Genomic DNA, 20,955 nt, shown 5'->3' with positions numbered 1-20,955 from the left:
CTTTGTGAGGGCGGACCATATGCTATTTTTACCACATTATCTACGCTCAACACCTTCTCCACTTTGTGGCCTTAAAAATAAAATTCATATCTCAAAGCCACTGAGCAATCACCTAATCTCTCAACTCGATTCTATCTCTCTCTCTCATGCACGTGTGTGTGTGTATGTATGTATGTATGTATGTATGTATATTATATATGTGCATATATTGCATTTGAACATCTCACAGTTTATCCACACGGTGTCTTCACTCCGATTTCTAAAGCTAGCAGCTCAAACTCCAAGCATAATCGCAGTCTTGGCGATGGGGAGCAATTTGGACCGGGGATGGTAGGGCTATAAATCCCTCGTTTCCCAGTTTTCACAGGGACCCATCAACAATTTCTTCAAAACCACAGCCACTGCTGGCGGAGACTGCGGTGGGCACGTGCTGGGTGCCACCGAGAACTCACCATCTCGGACCCTGAGGGTCCCCGGCGGAGGAGTGGACACACACTCGGCTCCCCGGAACGCTCTCCCCCTAAACTCAGCCGTCCAGATGCCGGTAGAGCAGAAGCCCCAAGGCCTGGCAAGGGACCCACCCGCAGCCGAGGCCGGCGTGGCCGAGCACAGTGCTGCCCGCAGGCCCGGAGCCCCTCTGTGTCCATCCCACCCAGCCCTCCTACCCGCCAGTCGCCGGGGCGCTGCGCCGCTCCTCCCGCTCCGCGCTGTGCGTCCGGGTCTGCGCGCTGCCCACGCCGCTCCAGCCGCCCCGAGCCCTCTGGCCGCCGCGCGCCAGCAGCAAGTTTCCATAAAAGTCCTGGTGCGCAGCCGGCTCCCGCATTCCAGACGGGCCCAGCGCCCGCTGCAGCTGTTCCGGGACGCCAGGCCAGTCCCCAACCCCCACCGCCGCCGCAGCTCCCGGAGAGGGGTGGAGAGTCACCCAGAAAGAAGAGGGGCGGTGGCTGCCACTCCTGGCTGCCTCCTGGCAACCCGCCGGCGCGTCCCTGCCCCAGTACCCCATAAAAACTCACTTGGACCAGCTTCCTTCCCGCTTTCTACTGAATGGGGCGGCAGGGGGCCAACACGGTATTTGTTGCTCCTCTTTAACTCGGAAGCGCTAAGTGGAAAAGGCGCTTAGGTAGCGGGATGTGAGTCTATGCAACCGCTCACCTTTCCTTGGCTGAAGGCAAACCACCTCTGCTCCTCCTCGGCATCCAAAAGCACGGGTGTGTGAGCGCAGGACAGCAGGGAAACCACGTCTGATTGTGAAAGGCTAGCCCAGTGGAGGCCTATTTGGGTAATTGGAGGCCCTCAGGTCTTCAATGCATTAAACAACAAGGTGTTTGTGTCACACAAATAAAGGCCCCAGGTTCAACCCCTTCCAGCACTACACAAAAGAAAAACGAAACAAGTTAGCCAGAATGTGAAGGCAAGATCAGGCGTTCAAACCTAGCCTGCACTATAGAGAGAGTTTGAGGACCGCCTGGGCTTCAAAAGGCCTTCTCTTGGAAACCCATAAGGAAAAGAAAAAGGAGGCGTCGAGGTAGTTACCCAAGGGACAGGGGTAACCACTTCTGGTTCCGCCACTGTGCAGACCAAAGAACAGGTGATGCTGCCTTTTGTTCTAGTAGATAGCTGTTTGCTGGCGTCCCTCACCACTCAGCTGGAGGGAAAACGCGGGAGGCCGCCTGGAGGTGCCAGCTCACCACTGCCTGCTCTCATTAGCCCCATTTCTTCAGTTCGTGGGGCTCTCCCCGCCCTGGCTCACTTAAGCTGCCCTTAGACCCTCACCTCACTTGAGAACACCCTTTGGCCCTCCATTTGAACGTTGCATCTTGCAGGAAGCCCCCCCAAACTCTCCAAGTCTATTGTAGATGCTGCTGCTGCTGTCTTTTGCTCGCTGTGCACTTAAACTGTAATTGGATCTTTATTCTGAGATTTAAAGGATGAGATTTTGTATTTCTACCCAACAACCTCAGAGAAAGATGTGGTGACCTTCAGCCATAAAATTATTTTTGTTGCTACTTCATAGCTAATTTTGCTACTGTTATGAATCACAAGGTAAATATTTATTTTGATGGTCTTAGGCAACCCCTGTGGAAGGGTCATTCGACCCCCAAAGTAGTCCTGACCCACACGCTGGGAAGCACTATTCTAGAGTGTTCAGCTGACAATAAAACTACCCATGTCCCAGCAGGATTCTCTCTGTGTTTTATGGAGAGAATGGAAAATTTGCATAATCAGATGAGGTTACTGGCACAGAATTTGTGGGAGAGACCACACATGGAGACAGCAAAGTGTAGTAAAGGACAACTAGTAACGACCTCTCTAGGCCCCAACCATTTTTTTTTGCATGTGTGTGGCGTGCATGCATGTATGTGTTGGTATGTGTGTGCACAAAGAGGCCAGAGAAGCACCTCAGGAGTTGTTTGCTTAGGAAGACCATCCACTTCTTTTTGAGACAGGGTCTCACTGGCCTGGAACTCACTAGTTATGTTTCACTGGCTGAGCACCCAGCTCCAGGACTGCCCTGTATTCCCTATGCCTGGCAACCTTATGTGTCCCCACTGAGGATTGATCATGGGTCCTCACGATCATGGGCAAGGCAATCACTTTTCTGGGACCGCTCCTCAGTCCTAGCAGCTCCGCCCCGAAAGGCCTTGAAGGCTCACTACCTCTCCTCACCGCGCAGGACCCAGCACCACACAGAGTTTATGTGATGGAGAGACTCACATCTCCACCGCAGGAGGCAGTGAGCTGTGCAAAGAATTTCAGATGGGACTATCTGGGGAAGAGTTAGTCCACAGAGGGATCCTACCTAATGAGTGCTAGGAAAAACAAGGAGGCTTGTGTGGGGGAAGCTCAGGACCTGAAGGGTGAAATAACAGGAGCGGAGGTGGGCGGGGCCAGACTACACAGGCGCTTTTGTGGGCTGGGACGGGTTTGATTTTACTCTAAGATACCCAATGGGCACGAAACAAGTGGTGGCAGGGGTGGATGCTGTGACCCGCTTGCAGCGTATTTGTTTGGGCTCAAGTGTTGCAAATAGACAAATGGGGTGAAGGAGGAAGCAGGAGACAGATGCAGGGGTCCAGAGAATCAGGAGGAAGACACTGGAGTTTGGTGACTGGAAAGAGAAGGAGAAATTTGAGGCATGTCTCAGTTGAACTGGTGGGCTTCTATGAACAGGCTGCCAGACAGGAAGAGAGGTTTCTAGTCTTCAGGGTGGAACAAAGCTCCGCTGGGGCGTTCTTGTAGATGACAATAGAGGATGGAGATCAGGGTGGGTGAAGTTTTCACATCTAACTTTGACATTACGAGAAACCCAGTGTCTGAGTTAGGGTTTCCGTTGCTGTGCAGAGACACCATGACCACGGCAACTCCTACAAAGGAAACATTTAACTGGGTGGCTTACAGTTTCAGAGGAAGTGGTCTGAGACATTGCGCATGGCTTGAGCATATATGAGACCTCAAAGCCTGCCTCCACAGTGACACACTTTCTCCAACAAGGCCACACCTCCTAATAGTGCCATTCCCTATGAACTGATGGGGCCCGATTACATTCAGACTACCACACCCAAGATTTGCAAATATGTATATGAACTCCTGTTATATTTAGCACAAATCAACTGGGTCTGTTCTCACCCTGTATTAGTTATAGTTTATGGTATTGGGGTTCAAACCTTAAGTGTACTGGGTGCTCTAACACTGAGCTATACCTTTAGCCTCTGTCCAAATTAGACACACATCCCAACAATAGCTGTAGAAACACAGTTGAAGCTTTGAAAGAAACGGGTAAAGGCAAATAGCTCATGAGACTTGACCACCAAGCCTGGAGAATGCAAATGTAAAATACTGGGTACAGACATAAAGCTAGCACGTCTCCAGCCATTGCCCTTGTATTGCTGAAGGCTTTCTCTCTTAAAAGTAAGGGATGTAATTGGCTGTCTAGTGCCAAACAGTCAGCCCTGAAAGCACACATACAGGTAACATTATATGGACTGAGCAGGTTATATTTATGAACATAGACATGAATATACAAATACACATATGCACGCACTAACAAGCGGTGAGAGAGGAGACCATGACCATGATTCTGAAGGGAGGGGAAGGGGTGTATGGGAGGGTTTGCAGGGAGGAAAAAGAAGGGGGAAAGTTACAATTAAAACTGAGTTTCAAAAGCAGACCCTGACAGCAAGCAAGGTATGCTGGGCATGGGGCACGTGCAGTGGGGAGATAGGCAGTCAGACACCTATAGCCTGGTCTACATAGTGAGTTCCAGGCTAGCCTGGGCTACATAGTGACACCCTGTCAAAAAGGAAAAAGTTAGGGACTTGTAGGGTGTAGGATATACATTGGTGGAGCACATGCTTAGGAAGTGCGAGACTGTGTGTGTGTGTGTATTCTGGAACTCCAAATGATGGCAGATAGGGAGTGTAGCTTATGCAACAAATACACTTTGGAACAGCATGAACCAATGTTCCAACTAACAGTCTTGAAGTTATAACAAAAGGTCGGCCAAAGAATGCACATTTACTCATTTAAAAATGGAAGCAGCACAGGATGTGGTGGTTACCAGGTCAATCCCAACACACGGGAGGGAGGCAGAGGCAGGCAGAGTGCTGTAGGTTCAAAGCTAGCCATGTTTATGTACTTTGTGAGTTCCAGGCCAGCCAGGTTACACATTGAGACCCTGTCTCAATAAAACAAATCTAAACTAAAATTAAGCTCAAGTTGCTTACGTTATTTTTGTATAATTTATTTTGAAAGATTACCACATGTGTGCACATGCGTGATGCATATGTGCATGTGTGCGTGCGTGTACACATATGTGTGTGTGCGCACGTGTGTGTGTAGGTCAAAGGACAATGTTTAGGAGTAGAACTCTCTTTCACAGAGGGTTCTAGGGAACAAACTCAGTTTGTCAGACCTGAATAGCAAGTGCTTTTACCAGACAATCCATCTCTCAGGCTCAGTTTATGCTTCTGTGCTGTGGTATTCAGCCAGCATGAAGATCCTGAATGATCTTGCCTCATGGCAGCCTTCTCCCACACTGGGTCAGGGTTGGTGTGCAGCAGAGTCTAGGCATTGCCAAGGCTGGGAGATGCCAGTGGGCAAAGTGCTTGCCATGCTCGCCTGACCACTTGAGTTCGGATCCCCGGAAGTTGTAAGGAGCCCAACTAGGTAGGGCATGGGTCTGTTATGGAACAGTGCACACCATCGGCCCAGGGCATGGGTCTGTTACGGCCCAGTGCACACCTCCGGCCCAGTGCACACCTCTGGCCCAGTGCACACCTCCAGCAGGACGAAGAGAAGCACTGGAAGGTACAAGCTGGTTAGCCTGTGAATACACAGGCTCAAAATTCCTGCCTCAAAGTGGAAGGTGAGGACTGGCAGCTGACGCTGTCCTTGCTTCCACACATGCGCCGTGGGCTGGTCCGTGCTTGCGGGAGCATGTGTACACCCTGTCCCACACACTGCCTGTCACACAAATACTGCCTTTCACCTTGCTTTCCTGGAATCACACTAGAGAAGTAGCCACTTCCATGTTCTAGAACACCCAGGAAACGGCTGAGAGCTCAGTCCACAAGGAAGGAATTATGTCCCAAGCCGAAGGCGAGAATGGGCAGGCCTCCTGACAGCAGGACTGAGTTAGCCAATCTCCCAGCTATCACAGACACCTACTGCGGGGTAACATTTTTAAATTTATTTGGCTCATAACTCTGGGAACTTGGTTGGCACTGGCATGGAGGTGAGAACCCCCTGCTGTGCCACAGGGTGGCTTGCAGAACAGGGAGTCCTGTGTGCTCCTTTAGAGCACCGTGCTGGAGCACCATGCTCTCAGAGAAGTAACCCATGCTGCCTATCAGCAGCACTGACAGCCTGACCCCCAGAGGGCGGGACCGCAAACCTCACTGATTTCCTTGCGGCCCATCACCATCTGAGGGTTCAATCACTTCAACAGTGCCACGTGAGAGAAGCTTCCAGCACATGAACCTCTGGGGAGCACGGCAAATGCAAATCCGTTATCCCAGATGAGCCGTTAGTTTCCTGCGGCCTTAGGAGAGACCCTGACTCAGAAGACGCGGGCCGGACATCCATAGTGGTCCACCAACTCTCAAAGTAGCGAGTGTTTGTTGGTTCAAGCTCCTCACACAGCTGTGGCAAGTGCCTGCTGGGAGGCAAGTTGAGGCCCTGGGAGCTGAGCATCACCTGAACCCAGGAATTTGCAACAGGCCTTGGTCAAACAACCCTTTACCAAAAATAACGAAGCGACAGAGGGAAGATGAACGCTTTGTCGCCTGCTCCTGTCATGTAAGCGCTGTGCCTTTTCAGGCTCCATCATCTTACGGGGTTTAGCGGCATCGGCAAGGCTGGAGGACCCGCTCCCTCCCAGCCCTGCACACGGCAATCTGGCCCTGTGTTCACGGACCGCCGCATTATTTCAATCAGCAAATTACCAAGCTCTGAAACTGCCTATATATAAATGTGCCTGTGAAGGCTTCCAGTGACAGAGGGGCACTTAGAAGCAGGATACTGAGGTGATATTTGACGTGGCTTTTAAGTAAAGGATGAAAAGCGCCATTGGGAAGGCGGGCTCTTTTCCTTTGCTGTCCTGGATCCAGCGCTTCCTTGCCTGAATGACGGTTACGGTTACCACAGGCTTTTTACTGTTTTGATGTACGGAAGCCAAAGAACCTGGATAGAGCCAAAATGTGAACAGCAGGATCAGAGACAGCAGAGAAGAGCCAGGGACAACGGGCAGGAGACGGCTGGGTAATTACCAGTCAACAGTCAAGCTGGTGGACAAAGGGGTCTACTGAACCACACACAGCCTCCAGGGCCCCCCCGACCGACGGAGAGGTGATGGAGAGGCAGGAGAGGCGCAGCAGAGATTTTTCTGTTTCTAGTGTGGTTTTTGTTCTGTTTTGGTTTATTGGGGAGGTTTTTTTTTTATTCTTGCTTTTGTTTTCTTACTTTGTTTTCTTTCATAGGGGGGTGCAACAGGGATGAGGGGAGCTAGCGGGGGGGGGGGCTGGGAGGTGAACAGAATTGGAGTGTATGATGTGAAACCCCCAAAGATTCCATAAGAAGTTAAAAAATATTAAAGACTACAGGAACTATTAAGAAACACTGCAGAAAACAAAGATGTCAAAAGCTGAGTCTGAGCCACAGGGAAGACAGCAGAGACAAGAGCTCCTGAAGGGAGGCCACACAGGGAAGAGCGGGGCAGAGACAAGAGCTCCTGAGGGGAGGCCACACAGGGAAGAGCGGGGCAGAGACAAGAGCTCCTGAGGGGAGGCCCACAAAGGGAAGAGCGGGGCAGAGGCAGGGGCAGAGCAGTCACCAAGACCACAGCTAGAGATGTGACCTGGAGTAATGACGGACATGGTGAGGACCGCAAGGGGCTTCTTCATCACATGCCACAGGTCTGCGAGATGTGCGTGTCTTTAATCCCAGCACTCGGGAGTCAGAGGCAGGTGGATCTCTGAGTTCCAGGACAGCCGCTGCTACACAGGGAAACCATGTCTCACAATAAAAACAATAGCAAACAAACAAAAACAACAAAACAAAAAAGAATTCTGTAAGATTTTTCAAGTGCCAAAACCTAAGCTTAGCCAGGAGAAGCAAAGAGGACACACAGGCTGACAAAGACTAAGCCAGATGACACGAGGGAGGGACCACGTGAGCCCTCAGAGCCAGCGTGGGACCCTGCCCCCACCACACATATCTGCTTATGCCTGTGTGACCTGGTCACTAAATAATACATTTCAGTTCATATATTTAACAAGTTATATAAAAAAGGAATGGTCGTGCATGCCTGTAATCCTGGTGCTTGGGAGGTCGAGGCAAGAGAATCCAGGGTTGAAAGCCAGCTTGAGCTACATCAGACTCTCTTAGACAGACAGACAGACAAACTGAAGAACCTTGAAAATCCAGGAGCTTGGTGAGTATCTCAGTGGTGGAGCGCTCACCTAAGATTCTCTGAGCCCTGGAAACAGACCCACTGACGGTGAGGGATAACGCGGTCATACCAGCCCAGGAGCTTATACTCTTGAAGGCTTTGTTCATTGAAACACTTTAAGCAAAAACATGATGCTGGGACTTTATTCATGGCAATACTACTTTATTTCCACATTAGCACATACAGATATTTGGTAATATGTTACACTTGATCTCAGTGCATCCAGAGTCCTCTGTTTCGGCCTCCAGATGTGGCCTATGTCAAAGTGCAGCCTACCGAGGCCACAGTGGCCTCACAGTTGTATCAAACGTTACTTAAGGCAGCTAGCGCGTCACCAAGACACCGTCACTTTTTTACTGGCCAGAACAAAGACATGCCCATCCTAGCGCCTGCATGGGGCCAGTGCTGCTGGCTGCTCCCGCGGTGGTTTACTCTTACACAAACGAATGAGTCCAGTTCCTACACTAAGAAACAGATGTGCTGACATCAGCCAGGCATCATTAGGAACCAAGTGTTTTATATGTCCATTTACCGCAGGTTATATAAACTCTTATGTCTCTCATACATATTTGTTGGTTAAAAAATTTATAGATTTCAACTTAGTCTAATCCTTATAGTCAGTTTGAAATTACAGTTCAATTAATTTCTGAATCCATGTTCACATTAAAGGTAAAAACGAGTTCTGAACATAACTTACAGCTCTGATCGCGACAGGTCACGGGTATCGCGACAGGTCACGGGTATCGCGACAGGTCACGGGTATCGCGACAGGTCACGGGTATCGCGACAGGTCACGGGTGCTCACCTCCACTTTGTCAGCTTTGCTGCTCTCAGCCCTAGGCTAACTGCGGGGACTGAAGGAAGAAACACTCATCTTAAAGCAAGGAGACATTTGTAAATACATTTTTATACCCAGTTAACTCAACAGGTCAATAATCACAGTGGACAGATACAAACGGTAAGTATTCCTCCAGCAGACAGACACAGGTCTTTGGAGACGACTTTAACAGAAGAGAAAGCTTTCTTGAACATAGTTTTAACCTCCGGTAAGGAAGGATAACCCTTTTAGCTGAACAAGAACAAAGAGAAACAAAGGAAAAATAAATCAACTGAATATTTCCCCTTTTTCTCTGGAAGATTTTTCTTCGGATTAACTCTGTCCTCTTACACCCAGCATGAGGAGGCTACGGCAGGCGACCTTCAGTTAATGCCATGAGTCCCACTAACTGCCCCTGCCCCAGGCTCTAGCTTAGTCTGGTCTTTTGTTTTATTTTTATTTTGTAAAGCATTGCTACTCTGTTTAATTTTAAGGCAAATGAAAACTAGTGTGTATCTTAAGTATTTTCAACAGTCAAGTCAGAGATGTTGTTTAAAAAGACATTTTCCTTTAAAAAGTTACCCCACCCCCCAACCCTGATCCCCCAAAAGAGTTTTCTTCTATATTTATTACCCCCAAATCTTTCTAGGTCATTATTATCTCTTTTGTCAAAGGCCACAAAGAAAGTATCTAGTGAGTGTGCCGGTTAATTAGCTCACCAGAAACTAATCAAATTTAAGTACTTCAGTTGGACAAACCAACCCTTTCTTTCTTTTCATTTTTTTGAGACAGGATTTCTCTGTGTAGTCCTGGCTGGCCTCAAACTCACAAAGACCATCTGCCTCTACCTCCTGAGTGCTGGGGTTAAAGGTGTGCACTACCGCCTCCCAGCCAAACCAAGCCCTTCTTGAAGATGGGCAATTTATTGTTTTTAAATGAAATTTAAAAGCAGGGAGAAATCAAACGCTTTTAGGAAAGGCCATGGCCCACGATTATCTCACGGTATAAAACATCTAGCTCTCCAGTGAGCTAACTAATACAATCCATAACTGTCTTGCTTATGTGGCAACCGGCATGTGTAGGCACGCGCACGGGGTCACTTGCATCTGCTGACATCTCGGAAGGTAGATACAGCTAGAGTACGTACAAAGGGAAGCAGGGCAGAATGCACTTGGTACTCGTCATTGGTGAGAATCACAAACAGGTAATTAGGGGAGTAAAAAGTGATGCAGAAGGCGGCAAGGCGCTGAAAGCCTAGACACGCTAATGGCACAAGCCAACACTTTACAACTTAGGATTACTGTACATAACTATCATGGATATATAAAGGCTTAAAAAAGTTAAACTTATTTTTTTATCTTTTCTTATCATTAACCTTAATCTAGGCACTTTAATCTAAAAATGCATTTTAAAGAACGCATTTCAGATCTTTCTGTATAACTCACTCTGAAAACGAACGCAGTCCACTCTAGGACTTCAAGTCAACAGACTGATCCAATGAGCAAGTGGGACATGATCTCACAGCAAAATTCATGAGGCTTGAAAATATGTAATATGATTTGCCACTTGTTCATATGTTTATCTTTTTTTTTAAAGATTTATTTATTTATTTCTTATGTATACAACATTCTGCCTCCATGTATGCCCGTACACCAGAAGAGGACGCCAGATCTCATTACAGATGGTTGTGAGCCACCATGTGGTTGCTGGGAATTGAACTCAGAACCTCTGGAAGAGCAGCCAGTGCTCTTAACCACTGAGCCATCTCTCCAGCCCCTCATATGTTTATCTTAAGGAGACAAAATATATTCCCATATCATTTAAAATATTTGTGTTCAATTTCTGAGAGGAAAAGGCCTTTAAAACACAAGCTCAGAGAACTAGTATTTTTAAATCTTGGGCACCAGGGTGCTGCGCTCTCTCTGGGGGAATTAGGTTTGTTTTGTGGACAGAGAAAGAAGTTATTTGATTCTACTAGGTTTAACACCTTAAGTTCATAGTTTCATTTAAAAGAGGATATTATTTATTTTTTCTTTGTAAATAGATTATATTTTTAAATCTAATATTCACCAATTTATAAAAAGATAAAACCCCTTGGGGGTATCACACCTCGGCAGACAGCAGTGGGTCCTCCACAAGCTGCAGTCTCTGGACTTCCGGCCTCCTCCATTTTAGTTCTGTACACCAATCCCTGGTGCTTACAATTCCTTTGATTCAAATACAAAGCAAATATACAAGCAATAAGGCAAACAGCACAGCTAAACACCACGATTGTCTACATTTGACTAAACTAAGAAGTAACAGTTTAGTGAAGTAAGAACACGCTTCAGGCAAAGTTAGATATGTTGACTCTAGAAGTCATAAACTCCTGCACACGTGAACCACAGTGCTCTTGGGCTAGTGTATTTTCAGGGTGCAAAGCATTGAGGCATATTTTGAGAGCGACACTGGACATTCCAGACAGTGTGGAGACAATTAATGAACCCCTATGTACTGGCTGCAGTTCAAGCAACAGACACAAATTATGCAACGTTTCACAACTCAAATTATTACCTAAGATTATGAAAAGAGTCGCCCTGGACATATCGCACATGGGTTCAATGACAGAATTTCTGCAGAAGTACAGTGCAACACCCATTCTTTGAGACTTTCTCCCTCCCTGAGTCCGCAGCGTCAATTCTGTGGCTCCTGAGGCACACCTCACAACCAGACAGCGCTCACACCTCTTCTGGTACTCATTGTACTTTGGCTTCTAACAGCGGGGTGGGCACAGCATGGTGGTGTCCACTAGTACAGGCGGTGGCATGCCTTAGGGTGTCCGCGCCCAGACAGGCAACTAGCAGTTCTGTGCGGCGGATGAGCAAGTGCATGAGGTCCTCTGCCAAGGCGTCTATGCTCGAATAGCGCACCTTCTCAAAGTCAAAGATGTCTTTGAGAAAGAAAAGAACTTGATTCTGAAAAGTGAATAAACAAGAAATTGGTATTTATTAAACCACCATTTGTTACATCCATGAATTGCTAATACTGAAGCAGACACTGAGCCAGGGGTTAGACACCTCAGTTCTTAGTTTCACACCTCATGGGGAAAGAACATTGAACAAGCTGTTTAATCATTTTGATTGTTGTTTTCTATGTCTGCAAAATTTGGGCAAATACTACTTGTTCTGTTTTTCATTTGTTTGCCTTTTTCTTTTTTCCTCCCCCCGCCAAAGTCATGTCTTCTCTGTCTGTCCTGGAAGTTTGTAGACCAGGCTGGCCTCAAACTCAGAGATCTACCTGCCTCTGCCTCCCAAGTGCTGGGATTAAAAATGTGCACCATCACGTCCTGCTTACTACACAGAGCTGGCACAGTGAGCAAAAGAGGTACCATGAGAAGCACCCAAGCACTGTGTAACTGTGAGGGCTGTTTACCAGCCTTTCCTCTCAGCTGCCTGGGCCATACAGGCATGGGAAAAGGAACTACTCTCAATAATCACAATACTTTTAAATGTGTATTTTTCTGTTAAAAAAGCATAAATGAAAAATAATAGCTTCATGTCTACAGTCAGTGGCAGGCCTTGAAGAGTTCCATTTCAGTGAATTAACTCACACAGAAGCACATTTAATGTGAGCTGTAGACTGTTAAATCCTAAACCTCAGCTACTCTGAAGTGATGGGAGAGTGAACTGCAAAGAGAAAACCCAGCGACATCAACTATTCCTTCTCAAGGAACCGCGTGCTAAGACATGCTAGGGGCTATCACTGAGTCACTGCGGGTTGTAGGCCAGCAGCATCCTACTGCCCCGGTCTAGAGCTAGCAAGGGGGCGGGAGTCGGAGGACTCAAGACCATCTAACCAACTCCACTCTTCCCACTGCAACACACCCTTCACAGCTGGAAGGCTAAGTAGACTAGAAACAAAGTCATGATTTCCAAACGACAGTAAGATAAACACTTCCTAAATCATTATACAAACACTGTATTACTAAAGCAAACAAAAACTCAAACAATTCCCAGCACCATGAGGCGTGCAAGCTCTCACATTTACGCTCATCTAATTGTCTCTGGAGACTGAGCCACTGCAACACAGCCCAGCAGAGAGGTTTTCCCTGGCACTTTGCCAGCCGGAACATTTTGCAGTGAGCTCTAACAAATGTTTTGGCAAACACCAACTTCTGACATGAGGACACACTTTAAATTCCCATGTGATTTCTTATAACTTGGATTTCAACATTCATATCACTTGTGCAGAACTTAGTTTTGCACCGCATCACACAGGCGCCGCTGTAACATGGCAACGCTGTTCATGACCCTAACAGGGAGAGTGAACACAGTCAGGGGACATGTGGAATCCAGAGCGGGGTGTCTGCTCTCTAAGGCACTGGTCCAGTACATTAACATTCGTATTAAAAATGAAACCAATTTAATACTGGCACTTAAATACAGAGGCTCGGTGATTTTCATAACTTCATATACAGTAAACAGAAGTAAACAACTTTGATTCAATGGCTGAACATACCTTAAAGAAGCAACACAAGTCATACAGAGAATTCCTAGGGCCCAAGAAGCCCCAGGCTAACACAGGGCTTACATGCTCACAAATGGCATAAAAATGGGCAAAAAATCCATCTGAGATCTGTTGGAAAGCAAAAGGGAATCCGGTTATTTTTAGCTTCTTAAATTTACTTTCTCTATTAATGAAACACAAACCGCTGGCCATTGTGCGGGCAGCAGTGTTTGGGAGCAGACCAAGGTTCCATAACGAGCCAGCTGGGAAAATTAATACACTTAACAGTGCCTAGGAGTCAGAGGGTTTTGTATGGGGTTCATACTCCAGCCTGCAGTTTCAGATAAGAAACACTTCCTAAAAGGCAAATTCACCTCATAAAAATACATTTTGAGTCTTCCTTACCAGGGGTTCGGGCCAGAAAAATTTCAGATTTTTTAAAATTCTGGGAACACCTCTTCCAACAAGGCCACACCTCCTATCCTTCCCAAACAGTTCATCAACGAGGACTAAGCATGCAATATGAGCCTCCAGGGGCCAATCTCAGTCAAACCACCACAGAGCACCTGAGGTTTGTATTTAACTTCTCTTTCCTAAAAGTGTCATGCGGCAGTGAAATTCTAACATCGGTACCGTGCTCTTCCATGTAACTTTTAGGGGCATTGTGCTCACTGTTATTTTCATGATTTGAAAGTCTTACTCAACTGTAGTGACCTAAAAAAAACCTCCCTTTTAAATGGGTTTTAAGCAATTAAGCACTAAATGATTAAGCATTAGGCCTTGGGATTAGGTCAGGAGATAGTATGTTGCCAGGCGTGCACAAAACTGTGGGTTTGAAACCCAGCACCCTATAAACCAGGTGTGGGGGAACACAGCACAGAAGTGGTAGCAGGAGGACCAAGAATTCAAGGCTGGCAACTTAGTCCTGACCAGCCTGTGCTTTAGGAGACCCGGTCTTTAATACATAAATACACACACAAAGCACTGAACTGTTCTTACTGAACTCCAATCTTTAGTTAAGAGAGTCACTATGACTAAACTTGGTCATGTGACTGACTGGTGAAATCCTGGCGCATGTGTTTGCATTTGAGGTAGGTCTCTATGCTCACTGATAACAGACTTTCCAGTTTAGTGCAGTGTAGGTTTTAAAGCTATGTCCTTAGGAGTCTGAGGGACTCCTCCATCAGACTGCCTGCCTGTAGGCAAGTCTGAAGGGCACTTTCTTGGCTAATGACTGTTATGGGGGGGAGGGTTGGTCACTACAAGTGGTACCATCTCTGGACAAGTGGTCCTGGATGATATAAGAAAGCAACCTGAGTGAGCCACGAAGAACAAGCCAGCTAACAACGTTCCTCCAAAGCTTCTTCTTCAGCACCTGCCTCCAGGTTCCTGTCCTGAATTTCCTGGATGCTGCACTGTAATACGGAAGTGTAAGCCAAAGAAACCCTTTCTGCCCCAAGTCGACTTTCTCTTGTTTTGATGTTCTCTCCCTGATTGTTTCAACTGGTGAAGCTTTCCATTGAGGTGAGTTTTACTTGTTTGTTTTGGCTTAGTGTGTAAAGATCTTGTTATGCAAGACTGACAACCTAAATTCAGATCTTTAGAACCTACGTAAAAGTCAGACACATGGCACAAGCATCTGTAATGCCAATATGTCCCTGGTGGGAGAGAGGTGACAAGAAGGCACAGGAGACTCTTCAGCGGGCCTGGCTCACACAGCAGCAGAAAGATACTGTCCCAGAAGAGGAGGAAAGGTGTAGACTGATCCCCAGATGCTGTTCGTTAGCTTCCATAGGAGTCCTGTGTACACTCCTGCACCCACACATGTGAAGAAGCACACACGCACATGCGCATGCTCACACACAGACACACACACACACACACACACACACACACACACACACACACGATCATCCACCCGCTCACCACAAACATCCACACAAGCTCATACCACTCCCAGAGAAAGACAAACATAGTATAGCTTTCTGGAATAATTTTAAGCTAGAATTGTTCAGATGGAGTCCCCAAACGACTTCCGGCAACACCTCCGGGGAAGCTGGGAGCAGCACACTGCAGAGACCTCCACGTCGGCCCTCCAGGCTCCGTGCTACAAACTGTTAGACTGAGAAGTATGGGTGGGGTAGAAACAGCACAGGCCACTGGGTAACAACAGAGCAATAGCTGGGACTGAACTGAAGACTGCCGAGAGACAGTTTAGCACTTAGCACTTTGCACCGAATCTTTTAAATATTGTATACAGTAAATATTGGCATTATCTTCTTCCTCAAAGATGAAGACATCAAGGCAGAGAGATTAAGCAACTAACCAAGGTCACAGAGAGTTAGTGGCGCCTCAAGCCAGGCAGTCTCACTTCAGACTTCACCCACCTCACCACAGCCGTGCACAGAGAGCAGTGCTCTGTGGGTAGGATGGACTAGAAGGTACAGGGGAAGACACGTCCATCACAGATGTCGTACCTCCGGGTTTATCAGTGCTCTAACCAAGTAAGCCACCACTCTGGGGGTGGACAAGCCACTGTGAGGGCAGAGTTATAGAGCAAGCCTGCCCTTGATGGCCCTCTTTACATAGGCCTGCCTGCTCTGCGGGTGCTGCACAGCACAAAGCCCATCAGGGCTGCAGGCAGTGGATGTGGATGCCGGAGCCGCACTGTGTGGTCCCTATCAGTCACCCAGTCTCGGCTATTCTCACAGCAACAGACAGTGAACTAGGCAGGAATCTAGGGCATGGCCAGTTTACCTTCATCTGCTGCCTTTTCTGTTTCAGCACCGACCAGCAACTTGAAGCCACAGCCTAAGTATGTACAGAGGAGAAAAGCAAGGTTTAAAGTTATAGCTGCTACCAATGTCTCCATTTAAAATCAGTGATTTTTATTCAAAGTTTCTTGATCTAAAAATTACAAAGAGTAGAAGTAAGGCATACCCTGCCTTCCTTGTATTATTTACAAATATCAGGGGAGATACCTCATTTTTATGAAATTTAAAAATTAAATACAAAAACTGAACTCTAGAACCAAGGAGCTTAGCAATTACAAAAATAAGCTCAACTTCTCTCTCTCTCTCTCTCTCTCTCTCTCTCTCTCTCTCTCTCTCTCTCTCTCTCTCTCTCTCTGAGACAGGGTCTGTCTGTGTAGTTCTGACTGGTCTGGAACTCATAGAGATCCACCTACTTCTGCTTCCTGAGTGCTGGGATGACCTCTATGTAACTCTTCACTAACCTGCCATCCCTGACCATTTCCCATCATGCTGGAACGGCGGGGAAAGTAAACACCACTCACAGTTTCTTTGAAGGAGGAGTTGAGCCAGCGATTGTTCACTACATTCTGTATGGATGTTGGTGGGTTTTCTAAATCTTCAAAGGAATCCATTAAAATAAAATCCAGAACCACATCATAAAAATTTATATTTTTCACCTGTATTAAATTGCAAGATAGAAATGGGTGTTAGAGAGGGATGAGAGAGGTAGGACCTTTGCTATGGCAGGATTTTCAGTGGTTTGGATTATGTTTCTCCACAAGCAGAAGGTAAGTACAAAGCCACATTTCTAGGGTATTTATTCCTTTGTTGCAGGAACTCCTTTAGCCATTAGCCTACTAAGATACTGGCCCACTTTGGGCGTGGTCCCATGTGCTATATATACAGATGTGAAAGCATATGCGGGCCCTTGGCTGCTGGATTTGGTTCCAGTTCCCTGTTCACACAGGACTGCTGATCTGTGAGTCTACCCCTAAGTAAAGAAACCTTTATTTTACTCCATTCTGGGTTAGTCTGGGACTAGTTTATTATAATCTGCAGCACCCCTTCCTGGCCCAGCAGGCCAGACCAGTCTGCTTACTCTCCCTTTCCTTATTCTGAGCAGCGGCAGCAGTCATGGGGCATCGCCGCTCACTCACCCCAGTCTGCCTGTCTTACCTACAGGACCACCATCTCTCTCTATCACACGCTCACCGGCACTACGCTGTAGCATGTGCTGTATATCAGGTGTTCAGATAGCTACAGCAAGAAATCTGGAGTCTACTAAGGAAAACGGCAAGAAGATAATCCCACAGAGATAAAATTACAACCCCAACAAGCACAAGAAAGCATCAAAAGTGTGCAGCAGAGATTGGTTTTAAGTTAGACATAGAGATGACCTCCCGGGGGACAGGGAATTCCTGTCAGACTTTGAGGTCAGAAGAAACACTACGGTGTCAAATGGAAGAAGTACTAAAAGTGTGCCATAGCCGGGCAGTGGTGGCGCACGCCTTTAATCCCAGCACTCGGGAGGCAGAGACAGCGGATCTTTGTGAGTTTGAGACCAGCCTGGTCTACAAGAGCTAGTTCCAGGACAGGCTCCAAAGCCACAGAGAAACCCTGTCTCGAAAAAAACCAAAAAAAAAAAAAAAAAGAAGAAGAAGAAGAAGAAGAAGAAGAAGAAGAAGAAGAAGAAGAAGAAAATAAAAGTGTGCCATAGCACAGCAGGTGGGAACTGAGGCAGGAACCCAGACCAGATCTTATAGGACTCATCCCCGTGGGGAGGACTTTTAATCTATTCTCACCGGAGGATGGAGTTGGTGGGGATGGGAGATGATCAGGCCACATATTTTAAAGATGATCATGACGAGTTAGAATTAGTGCATGGGACTGGAATCTCGGTGCCTGGGACGTGGAGGCAGGAGGATAAGGAACTTAGGTTCAGCACCAGCTACACAGAGTTCAGTGCAGGGTTACAATGAGACCTTGTCTCAAAACAAGAAGATAACTTTAGCAGAAGTGTGGGAGGAGCAAGGAGGAGCAGAGTAATGCCAGGGAGGGATGCAGTGGGCAGGGATCACAGGGTACAAGACACCAAGTAGGTTAGGCCAAATAAAGGCCACGGGAATACAGAAAAACTTTTACCGCGTTCAGAGATGCCATGATAGGTGGGTAGCGGGAGGAAGGATGAAGGGTGAGGCTCAGGGCTCTGCTGATTACGTTCATAGGATGAGGGAGCACTGGAGAAGGAGCTCTCTGTCTGCACCTGCGGTTCCCTCTGCTACAGTGTCTCTCTGCTCCCCATAAATTCACCTATAAACTTTGCCCACAGCAAGCCGGTCCAGGCTCAGTATGGACTCGTCCTGCCCAGGGCTAGAATGGCCATTTTCCTACTATGCTTTCGTGGCTGCTGGTCAGAAGCCAAGAACTATGAGCTGGGCTAATATTTTTGTCCTGTTGCTGCTCCTAGACTGGTGTGGGAGAATTGTCTGTATTCTGTCAATCATGTATTTTAATAAAACGCTGATTGGCCAGGCAGGAAGTATAGGTGGGTCAACCAGACAGGAAGTAGAGGCGGGCAATGAGAACAGGAGAAGGCTAGGAAGGAGGAAGCCCATTCCTCCATTCCTGCCCAGACCACAGAGAAGCAAGATGTAACCTGCCCCGCTGGAAAAGGTACTGAGCCACATGGCTAACACAGACAAGAATTATGGGTTACTGTAAGATGTAAGAACTAGTTAATAAGAAGACTGAGCTAATGGGCCAATCAGTTTATAACCTAATGTAGACTCTGTGTGATTTTCTTTGGTGGGTGGGACAGAAACCCCAACAAACCGGCCGGTCCTTCATGTTACAGTAGACCCTGACATAACCAAAGCTGGAAGTGTCTGTGTACCCAGACCTTTACATCTGCACCAAGTCCTACCACCACGCATAAGCTAGAATCTTCACATGTATAGCTGCAATTCAAGTCCCAGGCTTTCTACCTTCTTTGGCAGAAGAACCTGCCTCTGACTCGTCCACCACATTTGCCTCTCCAGTCCCATGTGTCTACGTCCCTGGCTCTAAGTTGCCCTGTCTCTTGCTCACCTTAAATTGCTCTTGTACAGGACACTGTCACCGTGTCTTGTATGAGGAATGAAGTCGGCCACCTGATTGTTAGATGGAAGATGTGAACGAAGAAACAGACTTTTAAGGTCATTCTTTCCAACCAACTGATTTATAAAGAATATGGTTTCCATTGTTTATGAATGTCAGAATGTAGGCTGGTGTCTGCAACCACACACATGTTGGCTATGATGGCACCCGGCCATCACACAGTAGGTACAACGGTGCCCCATCACCACACAGTAGGTACAGTAGTGCCCTATCACCACACAGTAGGTACAATGGTGCCCCATCACCACACAGTAGGTACAATGGTGCCCCATCACCACACAGTAGGTACAGTGGTGCCCCATCACCACACAGTAGGTACAGTGGTGCCCTATCACCACACAGTAGGTACAGTGGTGCCCCATCACCACACAGTAGGTACAGTGGTGCCCCATCACCACACAGTAGGTACAGTGGTGCCCTATCACCACATAGTAGGTACAGTGGTGCCCTATCACCACACAGTAGGTACAATGGTATTTTATCCCACAGTTGGATTTACTATCACTTAAAAAAGACAAAGAAACAATGCCTTAATCAGGTAAATATATGTAGATAGCAGGAATAATGATTATATGAAATTTGAATTTACCCCTCTGGCAGCAAGTTCCATCTCAGTACTATCCCAGTGGTCAGTCTGCTCTAAAAAATAGATCATTTCATCAAAAACATCTTCAAATTTCTTTGGATTCTGCAAAGAAAACATATTGCAGTCTCAACTTAACTTTATAACAAGATTTAAGACTACAAAATAAACTACTTTTCAAGAAAGTTAGTTGGATCTTAATTATTCTAAAAAACATTTTCAAAGCATGACAAATTATTTACCTTTTTTTTTTTTTAAAAAAACTATTTCAAGTATCCCAGGCTAGCCTCAAATGAACTATATAGTGGAAGATGACCTCAAAATCCGACCCTTTTATCCACCTTCCTTCCAAGCGCTGGGGTTATAGATGTGCCCCCTATACCTGGTCTATACGGTGCTGGGATTACAGATGTGCCCCATACCTGGTCTATACGGTGCTGGGATTACAGATGTGCCCTATACCTGGTCTATACGGTGCTGGGATTACAGATGTGCCCCAAACCTGGTCTATACGGTGCTGGGATTACAGATGTGCCCCATACCTGGTCTATACGGTGCTGGGTTTACAGATGTGCCCCATACCTGGTCTATACGGTGCTGGGATTACAGATGTGCCCCATTCCTGGTCTATACGGTGCTGGGATTACAGATGTGCCCCATTCCTGGTCTATACGGTGCTGGGATTACAGATGTGCCCCATACCTGGTCTATATGGTGCTGGGATTACAGATGTGCCCCCATGCCTGGTCTATACAGTGCTGGGTTTACAGATGTGCCCCATACCTGGTCTATACGGTGCTGGGACTACAGATGTGCCCCATACCTGGTCTATACGGTGCTGGGATTACAGATGTGCCCCCATGCCTGGTCTATACAGTGCTGGGTTTACAGATGTGCCCCATACCTGGTCTATACGGTGCTGGGATTACAGATGTGCCCCCATGCCTGGTCTATACAGTGCTGGGTTTGAACTCAGCCCCATTACACGGCAGGCTAACCACTCAGTCTACACTCTCGCCCTCCACTTACCACCTGCTACTCTAGTTCACAGAAGCCAAGAACGAGAACGTTAGGAAGGCTTCACAGTAAACTGCAGCTCAGACTTTAAGATGGAAACGGGATTCCAGCAGAAGGCTGGGGTTCTTCCCGTGCAGCTTGGCTCCTCCTGGAGGAACTGGTTCAAACCCCAGGGCTTATCTACACTAGGAAGGCC

At 47.1% G+C, this 20,955-nt stretch overlaps 2 protein-coding genes across 7 annotated transcripts in view; both read right to left on the bottom strand.

The window, feature by feature from the left end:
• The window catches only part of Nexn (nexilin F-actin binding protein), a 28,358-nt gene extending 27,563 nt beyond the window's left edge, over positions 1 to 795 (bottom strand). For all 5 annotated transcript variants that reach the window (XM_085677540.2, XM_085677538.2, XM_085677541.2 and 2 more), the window contains exon 1: positions 666 to 795. The gene's annotated coding sequence lies outside the window, so the exon portion shown is untranslated. The remainder of the gene's footprint in view (positions 1 to 665) is intronic.
• Positions 796 to 8,089: 7,294 nt separating this feature from the next.
• Miga1 (mitoguardin 1) overlaps positions 8,090 to 20,955 on the bottom strand; it is a 55,507-nt gene continuing 42,641 nt past the window's right edge. For both annotated transcript variants that reach the window (XM_048453560.2, XM_048453559.3), the window contains 5 exons: positions 19,749 to 19,847; positions 16,546 to 16,680; positions 16,008 to 16,061; positions 13,263 to 13,379; positions 8,090 to 11,719 (listed from right to left, as the gene is read on the bottom strand). In XM_048453560.2, the coding sequence (XP_048309517.1) occupies positions 11,501 to 11,719; positions 13,263 to 13,379; positions 16,008 to 16,061; positions 16,546 to 16,680; positions 19,749 to 19,847 (624 nt within the window). In that variant the 3' untranslated portion in view covers positions 8,090 to 11,500. The remainder of the gene's footprint in view (positions 11,720 to 13,262; positions 13,380 to 16,007; positions 16,062 to 16,545; positions 16,681 to 19,748; positions 19,848 to 20,955) is intronic.

The sequence above is a fragment of the Myodes glareolus genome, chromosome 17 (assembly GCF_982192425.1).
Source record: "Myodes glareolus chromosome 17, mMyoGla1.1, whole genome shotgun sequence".
Classification (NCBI taxonomy): Eukaryota; Metazoa; Chordata; class Mammalia; order Rodentia; family Cricetidae; genus Myodes; species Myodes glareolus.
This window is presented reverse-complemented; position numbering and strand designations above follow the sequence as displayed.